Source organism: Phyllostomus discolor, chromosome 8 (genome assembly GCF_004126475.2).
Source record: "Phyllostomus discolor isolate MPI-MPIP mPhyDis1 chromosome 8, mPhyDis1.pri.v3, whole genome shotgun sequence".
Classification (NCBI taxonomy): domain Eukaryota; kingdom Metazoa; phylum Chordata; class Mammalia; order Chiroptera; family Phyllostomidae; genus Phyllostomus; species Phyllostomus discolor.
Window position 1 is genome coordinate 93,126,926 of NC_040910.2, and position 10,545 is coordinate 93,137,470.

General features: G+C 64.2%; 1 protein-coding gene across 1 annotated transcript; it reads right to left on the minus strand.

Annotated features, from left to right (window-relative positions):
- Window positions 1-715: 715 nt before the first annotated feature.
- Window positions 716-10,308, minus strand: TBX2 (T-box transcription factor 2). The gene is given in 8 exon segments (XM_028520510.2): window positions 716-2,105; window positions 4,291-4,928; window positions 5,376-5,539; window positions 5,647-5,723; window positions 6,884-7,030; window positions 7,975-8,242; window positions 9,305-9,617; window positions 9,620-10,308. Coding segments are annotated over 8 exon segments (2,133 nt in total). The 5' UTR covers window positions 9,693-10,308; the 3' UTR covers window positions 716-1,652.
- Between the last annotated feature and the right edge of the window lie 237 nt (window positions 10,309-10,545).

The following is a 10,545-nucleotide window of genomic DNA, read 5'->3' on the forward strand; positions in this document are numbered from 1 at the left end:
AGCTGGTCCCGTTGTTATCCAGCGGAAAACCAAGGCAGGAAAGAAACAGCCCATTGACTCACACTCCCCACACCTCCAAGAGAGATGCAGATGAATCACACGGGAAAACTTTCAGGCCGGACTTTGCCACTCGAGTCGACAGCCCTGACACGGAGAGAGTGTGTATTTCTGAGGTTCAGAAGACAGAGCGATGGAAGAGTTCTAGGGTGTGCGGCATTTGGGGGACTACAACCAAACGCCTCCGAGGAGGAGAGAGGGATCACCCACCCTCCCGGCCCCACCTACCCAGAGGCGCCAAAAGGGGTGCGGTTCCACCTGGATGCGCCGTGAAGAGAGCCGGGAATCCGCGGAGCCGCGAGAGCGGCGGGCAGGGCGGAGTGGCCAGTAGAGGGAGCCCGATCCCCGGCCTGGGACGCGGCGCGCTGGGAGCGCGCGGGGCTCCGGCCGGTTCGGCGCCTCCCAGCCCAGCCCGCGGCCCGCACCGGCGCCGCCTGGCCTCGCAGCTCCGCCCGCTGCCCCGCCGCGCGGCCGCCCCCGGGAGGCGGCTGCCGCCGAGCCCCGGGCGCCCGGCCCTTTGTTCCCGCCTCCAGTCCCTCCTAGGGCGCTCGCCGCGCCCCAGCCCCGCGCGGCCCACAGAGCGCACAGCGCCGTTCACTTCGCAGTGTAGCGTTTTATTGTTTTCTCGCGTTTATTGTTTTCCTCTCTTTTCTTTTACTTTTCTTTCTTTTTTTTTTTTCGTTTCGTCTCACTCCGGAGCGAAAAGTGAAAACCTGAGGTGGAGCCCGGGGGCCAGGCGAGCGAAGCCCGGGCGGAGGGGCCGAGGGGCTGGCGGGGTGGGAGCTCCTCCGGGGTCGGGCCTTCCTCCTGCAGCCGAGGACCACCGCCCACCAGCCCTGTACAATATAGATGCTCATGTAAAATGAAAAAACTTTTAAATGCTATGAGTTAATCTCTAAATATTATGTACACAGCAATGTACACTTTTGAATAAATTAATACCAATTTGCATATTCTGGGAATCTTAAAGCTTATTTACACAAATTACCATTTATTTCATAAATATCTTTTTTTTCCCCCTGGGGACTCAAGGCAGAAGTGCCACTCACTCCGCGGACCCAGGGGTAGAAGGGGCGCCTGTCTCTTGGGGGGAAGACGTGGGAGGACGAAAGGAACAGGTCCCTCCCAGCTCAAGCCTGCACTGACTGCGGTCGGCTCTGACTCCAGCATCCCTCACCCCCGACTCCCCCGCGGTCCGGGCAGGAGGCTGAGGCCTTCCGGGGCTCCTTCCGAAGCTCCCACCCCGAAGCCCTGCACCTTCTGGCTCCTCGTGAGACCACTGGGCTGGCACGAGGTCTCTCCGCAGCGCTGGAGGACCCGGAGATGCCCCCGGACGATGCCACCTTGACACCGGAGCAAATCTGGACGGAGTCCAGTGGCTCCAAAGCGACTGTGATCCCGGGAGCAGGATTCCTTGTGAGGCCCAGGGAAGTGTCCCAGGCCCCCGCTGGCTGGTCAGGGCTCTATTCCGCTGCTGCAGCCCGCTTTTGCTCCTTTATTTAAATAAATACCCATTCTGTGCTGTACAGGTCCCAAGCAGCAAGGGCAGGCAGCCCGGGAGGCCTTCGTGGCAGCGGAGTAGCTGGGCAGCCCCCTCACTTGGGAGACTCCCTGCCCGGGGAGAGGGCTCGCTGGCTCTCCAGCCCACTCACCAGTCTCTGGATGCTCTGCAGTTCACTGGCCGCCTCTTTGGCTGAGCCGCTGGGCGACAGGGCACCACGGGGCGGAGCCCCCACTTTACGGAGAGCCAGCTCAGGCAGCGGGCTGGGCTCCCGGCTGTTGCTGCCCGCTGCCTTGGAGCCCTCTGCCGCCAGCCCAGTGGCGAGGAGACTAGTGCTGGGCGGGATGGTGACCGGGATCTGGTAGGGGCTGAAGCGCAGACGGGGCCGGGCGCTGCCCAGAAAGGGGCTCCGGGAGAGGGAGCCAGCGGCAGCAGCGGCTGCGGCGGCAGCACTGGTGGCTGGCAAAGCGGAGGCGGCTGCAGCCGCGGCTGCCATGTAGGTGTAGGGGTACGGGAAGAGGCCTCCGAAAGTAGGCATTGGGATTCCCTGGGGAAAAAAAAAAGTAACACCACAAAGGTTAGGCATCCTGCCTGAGGTGTCCCTGAGGGTGAGTTTGGTGCTGGGGGTGGCGCTACGACTAGGACTCCTCGCCCTGCGGTTTCAGGGACAGAAGGCCAGAGCTCACATCACTAGGACCCCACACAGCGCAGTCAGACCTGAGCCAATGTGCCCACGGCTGCCTGCAGGTTGACACGAAGGCCTGGCACCATCAAGCTCTGTGCCAGGAGGAGTAGCGGGAAGGACATTCCGGGTGGCTGAACTAGCGCAGGCAAAGGCCCGGAGGGAGGAAATAGCGCAGGGGCAGGGCCAGGTGGCAAGCAGTCAGCTCTGGCTGTCTTGGGAGGTTCTGCTCACTTAGAGCAGTGTCCTGCCCAGCCCTGCAGGCGCCCCCAAAAGGGCTGAGGAAGCACAGGTATGGGGGAGGAGCTTTGTAAATTCTCCTTCTGCTTGTCAACCTGCTCAGAGGTCTTCTCCCAGGCCAGGAGAAGGGCACAGATGCCAATCAGGTCCCAAACTGGCCTGAATGCGCTCTAAAGAGCCCCTGGCCGCACCTCCGTGGCAGCGGAGGAAGGAATGCAGTCTTCTGCCTGCGGAGAGCACAGTAGCCAGGAAACCTTGGATACACACCGCCTGAGTCCGTGAGGCCCGACTTTTGGATGATCTGACCTTTGAAACAATGGCTGGCTCCCCGGAGTATGTGGGTACAGGGAGGAGGGCAGGGGGCTGACTGCGCTCGGCTTCTAGGGAGACTCGGGCCTGGCTCAGGCAGGGAGGGGAAAAAGCAGCAGCTTAGTCAGAAATGAAAAAAATATCCTTCCTAGAAGGTCACGTCCCACTGGGCATCCAGGCCTGGCACCTCAAGTTGGGAGGAAAAGGAGGGAGGTGTCAGTTCTCCCAGGATTTGGCTCTACCTGATGGCCAGGGGTGGGCTGCCCTGGCTCGGGTCCTTAACCACTAGCGGTGCACCAAGTGGTGCCTCCCGCGTGCCGGGTGTTCCCACCCTGACCTTGCACCTGCCGGTCAGGCCGTGTCTAGAAGCCGTGACTTCTCCACGACCTCTGCGATGCCTATGCTCCTCACCAGAACTTGTCTGGGGAGGAGACATTCACGTACATACAGACTCAAGGAGTCAGATTCCGCCTCCAGACCCAGAACTCTGTCTTCCAGAAGCTTCCTTGCCAGCTCAGAGTCCTGGATGTGTGCTGTTAGTGCCTCCGACACTTGCTCCGCAGCCCGCCCCCCTTTGAACTCTGTTTCAAACCTGTTTAAAATCTCCTCCCCCACTTTAAAAAAAATATTTGCTTCTAAACCAAAGGAGCCTTCTCAGACCTGAACTCCTATTTTCCTTCCCGTAAGATATGATCTCAAGGGTTCAATTTGCCAGAAACCTCAGAGGGAAGAAAATGAATGAAGAGAATCCAAATCTTTCCACAGGGAATATTCCACCCAAGCAACCAAAGAGGCCGCTCTCCCCACCCAATCTCCTTATTTTGCTGCTGGCCACAGTTTAATGAACCCTCCCCTGGGAGCTCAGAATTTCACCCTGGGCCTGGGGAACTGAGCTCCTTTTCCCAGAGATGTGTGGCTGGGGGTGAGGAGACCCAAGGTGGGGGAAGGAACAGCCTTGCCCTGTGTCAGGTCAGGGGACTTCCCGGAGGGCCTGAAAAAGGCATCTGGAGATGGGTCATTCTTGGTGGTCAGTTGTCCAGAAAATATTTCGAAATGTCCTACTCCCTTTGTCCAGCCACCTTGGGGGGGGGGGTGGATTTCAGGGATTTGCAGTGAGTAGAAGGTCTTTGACCCCAAGGAAAACGACCCGAGGCCAGGAAAGTGAACTTCACAAAGGCCAGGGGCAGCCCCAGTCTGTCGGAGCGGGAGGAATCTAATGGGCGCCTCGTTCTCTGTTGTGGTTATTGAGAAGGCAGCAGGCCCAGAGAGGCCCAGGGGCTTGCCCAAGGTCACACAGGAGTCAGAAGGAGCGCCCTGGCCAGACCCTGCACCTAGAGTCCGAGCATCCCTGAACCTAGAGTCCTAGAGAGCGCACCTCAGGTCTCCCCAGGACTGGGTCCTTGCCCGTAGAATCTCAGGGCGCCCTAAGCCCTGTGCCTACCCGGCAATGCACGTTGCTCCTCCTCCCTCCATCCCGATGCCACCAGATCACAGGCCTTACCTGAGAAGCCAGCATGTGCTGGGAGAGGTGGAACGGGAAAGGCGCCGCGGTGCTCGCTGCACTGACGGCGGGGCCCAGCCCGCCTGCGTCCAGCCCGGTGGTGGCCCCCGGCCCGCCACCTCCGCTATTGCCACTGCCGCCCGCCACCGAGGCCAGTAGGTGACCCATGCCCATGGCGGAGAAGGCTCCAGGGCCCATGGCGAACTGTCCCGGGTGCAGAAAGAGCGGCTGGCCAGCTCCCAGTGGCCCGAAAAACTGCTGCCCGTGAAGATGGCCGGAGAAAGCCAGTCCCGGGAGGTGGCCGGCGCCCAGGGGGGACGCGCTGTCTGTCTGCACCACCAGCGGTGCCAGGCTGGGCTCCTTGCCCTCACCCGCCTCCTTGCGCCCCTCGTCCTTCCTCCGGCCTTCGGCCCGCTCCTTCTCTAGGGTCCGCAGACCAAAGGGGCCGTCCCCGCCGCCCTCCGCCGGCTCCTTGCCCCTCTCCGGGCTGCGCCGCTCCCGGGCGCGCTCAGGTTCGGTCAAGCGGGCAGGGCTGCTGCCGTCCAGGGCCGGGCTGCGGCCTAGCGCGGGTCCCGCGCGCTCCTCGCTCAGCCTCTCGGGTTCTGGGTCACTGTCTGCAGCGAACGACTTATCCTCGGCTGCAGGAAGAGGGGAAGCATGGGGTTACGGGGGCTTGGGGAGGCGCGAAGGCTCTCCCGGTGTCTGGGGCGCGTCGGAGAGACTTGGAAAGGCCTGTTGTCGGGGAGGGCAAGTCGATGGCTTCTAGATCCTCGTCGGGCGAGGGGCAGCGACAGGTCACCTAATCCAAGTCTCCGGAATACAGTGGGGGAACCGAGCCCTGTGGAGTTCCCTTTCCTGCGGAGTCACACGGCACCAGGAGCCCAGCCTGGAGTCCAGTCGGATCCTCTGACTACGAGGGACGGTCCTTAACCGGGCGTCCACGTGGGAAGCCCCATCCCAGACACACTGAACGCTGCTCCGGGCCTAAAGGGTTAGCCTGACGTCGAGCACAGAGCCAGCCGGCGCCCGGAGGAGACCCTCCCTTTCTCCTCCCCCTACCTCTAGTCCGACCGCCCGACCCTCACCTCTGGTCCGGTGCAGGCGGAGGGGACTGGGCGCTGCCCCCGGGGACGGCGGCGGTTCCCGTGCGGGGGGAGGGTCGCAGGACGAGGCGTCGGATTCGGCGCCGTCGCGCTCCGGCTTGCAGTGCTCCTCGTACAGGCGCAGAGACGGCAGCGTCAGCTGCTTCCTGGGGAGGAACGGAGGGCGAGGTCAGAGCGGAGCGCGCCCACCCTCACGTCCGCTCCCCAGGCACCCGCCGCGGAGCGGCCCGGAGCGGCCCCGAGCGGCCCTCACCTTTTCTCCCTCCTGCCGTTCCCGGTGTCCCGGAAGCCCTTGGCAAACGGGTTGTTGTCGATCTTCAGCTGAGTGATCTGCGGGGACCGAGGGGGCGGCACCAGGTCAGGATGCGGTTCTTCCAGCCTGGCCTGGGTCACCCCGAGGTCAGCGGCTGCCGGCCCGCACAGGAGGGCCCGGGAGTGTCTGCTTGGTACCTGCCCACCTGGGATGGGCAGCTCTGAACCCAAAGGCGAGGTGAGGCCTCGCAGAAAGCGACAGGGTCTCTCCTCCTTCAAAGTGTTCCAAGCGGAATCGCCAGTGCGCACACACAGGCCCAGAGCTGTGGGCACGCAGGCTCAGGCGCGCGACGAGCCCGGCACCTGAGACCGCGGCGCACACGCAGGTCCGTAGACACGGAAAAAAAGCCAAGTCACACTCGCAGACCCACGCACACGCAAGTACATACAGAAAAAACCAGTGCCCCCAGAACAGACGAAAACACGCGCGTCCACACGCATCCTAGCACCCCAAACAGGGCACGCATCCTCGATCTCACACTTGGGCTCGCAGAGACAGGAGGAGGATGTCAGAGCACCCTGGACCCTGTCATTCCCCCGGACGGTGCACACCGACACAGACCTACTGGGGGTGGCCTTTGCCCCTTTGGAGAGAAGGTGTAGGAAGGCATCAAGGAGGAAAGGCACTTTGGCTTGAAGGAAAAGTCTCTAAGCATCTCCCAGGAGGACTTGGGCCTGGACTGGCCCAAAGGGGGTTTGCCTTGGGGGTTGCGTCACCTGTCCCGACCTCTGGCTCCCCGGGGGGAGTGAAAGCTGGGCCCCAGGTTCCTAGCGCCGGGTTCCTAAGCAGCGGGACAGCCTGGGCAGATTGCCTCGGGCACCCTCTCTCCATTTAAATTCCCATCCCTGAGCCAAGAAATAAACGAATGAAATGTAAAATTGTCGGCGCGGGCCCGAAGTCTCTGCTAATTGCTAAGTAAACATCTCCACCCCAACGAGAGCCCAGCTGTTGCGCGCCCCAGGGAGCGAGTGTACGTCTACCAGGACTTGGGAGGGAGCCTGGGAGGTCTCGGTGCGCGCTGCCCTTAAAGGTGAGAGGCTCGGAGCTCCGGGAGCGGGCTGTCAGGGGCGGGGTGGGTGGGGTGGGGGCTGCAGACTGCTATGCGCGGAGGGTTGGAGCCTGCGTGTGTGTAGGGGCGTCGGTGCGGGGGCTGGGCCCGCCCCCCCGTCCCGCGCACCTTGTCGTTCTGGTAGGCAGTGACCGCGATGAAGTCGGTTTCGGGGAACACGTAGGTGCGGAAGGTGCTGTAGGGCAGCTTCAGGATGTCGTTGGCCCGCACGATGTGGAAGCGGGGCTGGTACTTGTGCATGGAGTTCAGGATGGTCTGCGGGGAGGACAGGGGTCAGCCGGCAGCCCCCAGCCTTTGGCCGGAGCATTTCCACTCTCGAGGGCCTTGAACCCTTTCCAGTTCTGTCTCCACATGGTTCTGCTTTCCCGACAACACCCCCCCCCCCCGCTATTTCCTCCTGTCTTCCTGCTCTTTTTCTCCTTTATAATTTTATTCTATTTTTTTCCTTTCATTGTTCTTTTATCAGTTTCTCTCTCCATTTAAAAAAATTATCTCCGTTGAAAACAGAAATAAATAAAACAAAATAAAAACCCTCCACAGCCCCACCCTTAACCTCCCTTCCTGGGCTCATGGCTAAGCCCTAGCAAACCCACGGAGAGAAGACTGGGAACTCGGAGGCCGAGGACTGCCCTCACTCGGAACAGGCCGTCCCTTTGGCCTCTTGAACTGCCCCCTCCCATTCGCTGGGGCCCTGGCTCAGGCGATAAAGGAGAGAACCCCCAAATTCCCCTCTCCAGGTCCGGCATCTGCCTTTGGGAGGAGAGATGGGGTTCTCAGAGAGGGTGCCTAGGGGCTGGCTTCAGTTGTAAATCTCCTGGTTGGAGCAGAGGGATGGGGACGGGGCTCTTGGAGGAGGGCGAGCACACGCTGAGGTCGCGGCAGGTCTCCCAAGCTCAGCACCTCAAGACCAGTGTCTGTGCAATGGAGTCCCAGCCACTCCTGCATGCCGCTGCTCGCCAGGAAGGGTTTTCAGAAGGCCTGACCCACCCCGGCGGAGATTGTGAGCAGCCTGGAGCTTGCCAGCGCCTACCCTGCTGCACCCCAGGCTTACAGAGAGCAGAGCCCTCGGGACCCAGGCTCAGCCTGTGTAGGCCACAGGGCAGTGGCCTGGGCAGGGGCTCCGGGGACAGTCCCTGCCTCCCGCCTCAACCCTGCACTGCAGCCTCTGCCTGCCCAGCCCCGGTCGGCCCCACACTCACGAAGCCGTGTTTGTCGGAGATGTTGTTCGTCAGCTTCAGCTTGTGGAAGGCCACAGGCTTGGCCATCCACTGCTCTCCCGTGGCCGGGCTGTCCGGGTGGATGTACATGCGCTTGGGCATCTCCGGGTCGGCCTTGCCGGCCACCATCCAGCGCGAGTTGTGGAATTTATACCGGCAGTCATCAGCGGCCACAATGTCCATCAGCAGGATGTACTTGGCCTTCTTGTCCAGACCACTGACTCGCACCTTGAACGGAGGGAACATCCGCCTGCGGGGAAAGGAGCGGGGCGGTGCGGTGGGGCCCTGTGCGGTGTCCCAGGACGCCCCCGACACACGCCACCGCCTCGGCTTCCCCGGCCGTGTCCCCCGGTGGTCACGGTTCTGCCCCCTTGTTGCCGCCTGGGAGCCCCCCGTCCCCTGCGGTCGTCACTCCTGGGAAATCCCGGTTCTGCCCGCGCAGGGCCCTGTGCTCGGTCCGAGACCCTCGCACCCTCAGCTGAGATGGAAGCCAATGTCCAGGGAAGAAATCCAGGTCCTCTGAAAACACACCTGATTCTCCCGAACGCCCCCGAAGTTTGTTCGGGGTGTACCCACCGGGGGCGGGAGCTCCCAGAAATAAACCCAGAGGATCTGCGGGGCGGACTGGGCTGCAGAGCCGGAGCGAGGTCCCTGACCCTGGAGTTCGGGGGAAGAGGGCAAGCCTGAGGCCTGGGCCCTCGGCGGCTGAACCGCAGAAGGGTGGAAGAGTCGGGGGCCGTGGTTTTCTTTCGGCCCCGGGGCGGAGGGTGAGCCCCGGCTCCTCGTTCTGAGGCCGGGACGAAGGTCCCGGCTGGGTCAGGGCTGGGCCTGGGCCCGGGGCCCGCTCCACCTCGCTGTCGGGAACGGAGCGGCCGGCGGGACCCGGCGGGCCAGCCCGGGTCTGGCGGTGAGCGGGTGGCGTCCTGGGCTCCGGGGCCGAAGGAAGTCCGGAAGGCGCGGGACCCCGGAGTCCAGGCCAGACCGGGAGGCAGGGGAGCGAGGTGGCGGGCGAGGCTGAGAAGCGGCAGCCGAGGCCGGCGAGACCCGCCGGGGCCGAGACACAGGACAGTTGGAACTATTCTTTAGGAGCATGTTTTCGTTTTACTTCATTCGGGAACTTTTGCTGTTTTACTTCTTAAAATACCGCTCGATGCCAAAAGGGACAAATCGCTGGGTTCTCCGGGGGAGCTAAGCGCAGCGCCGGGCCGAACCGGGAGCCCGGAGCGAGGGGCTCGGCGCCGACGGGCGCAGCGGGGTCCCCCGCCCGCCCGCCCGCCCGCGCTCGCGCCCTCCGGCCGGCGGGCCGCCCTACCTCCCGGACTTGGTGATGACCATCTCGGTGCCCAGCTTGTGGAACTGGTCCCACAGCTCTTTGGCCTCCAGCGTCACCTTGGGGTCGTCCTCCACCTCGTCCTCGGGCTCCAGGCTCTTAAGCGAGCGCAGATGCGCGGCGGGCGGGTGCGGGCCGAGTGCCGAGACGTGCAGCCCCGCCTCGGCCGCCGCCGCCGCCGCCACGGCCGCCGCCCCCGCCAGGCCGGGGTCGGGCAGCGGCTTGGCCAGCGCGCCGGGCGGCAGCGCGAGCGCGGGGAAGAAGGAGGGCTGCGCCGCCGCCAGGAAGGCGGACATGGGAAGTCGGCCGGCCGTGGCGCGTGGAACGGATGGTAAGCCATGGCGCTGGCCGCCAGCGCCGGCTCTCTCATCGGGACATCCGGCCCGGGCGCCCGGGGGCCGGGGCCGGGGGCGCGGGGCTCGGACCCCCGGCCCGGGCGGCGTCGCGCGAGGAGGAAGGGCGACCCGGGTGGCAAGCGCGGCGGCGGCTCCTCCCGGCTCCCCGTCCGGCGGGCGGCGAGGGGCGCGGGGCTCTGGGCGCGGGGGTGGCGGGGGCTCTGCGCGGGGCTGGGCTGGGCTGGCCCGCTCCGGCGCCGGGGACCACGCGCGACTGGTTAGATCTTGTCGTGATCTCTGGAAAACTGTGACTATCTCACATGTCCTGCCCTGCTCGGATCCCCTGCGCTAACGAGCCAGGCCCCCCTTGATTGCTGATTTTACGCTTTTTGGACCAATTGTGGGTCTCCGGGGGCGGGGTTTTGACAGCTCAGGCCAAGCTCCGGCCGGGAGGGGGGGCCGGGGAGAAGGTGTCGGAAGCCTCAGCAGTAAGAAAACATGTCAACAGAATAAAATATTAACCAATGACGGGCCAGCGAGCCCCGAGACCCCTCCCCCTGCCCGGGCCCCCACCCTGCGCCAGCGCCGGAGGCTTCCTGCGCGGGGACTGGGGAGCCGGCGGGCCGACCCGACCCGCCGAACGGGCCTGAGGCGGGGGCCGCCCGGGTCTCCGGGCCCTGGGAAAGGACCCCCAGCCGCACGCCAGCCCCAAGTGCAAAGCATTGACACGGCCCCGAGAGGAGAGGGGGCGCCCTCCTCCCGTGCCCGGCAGCCCGGACGCTCTGGCCCGCGCCCCAGTTTGGCCTCCGACCCCGCTCCCGGCCGCGGCGCCGCCCCGGGCCCCTGCACTCCGGAGGGAGGCTGCGGGCGCTGGGAAGAGAGGCCGGT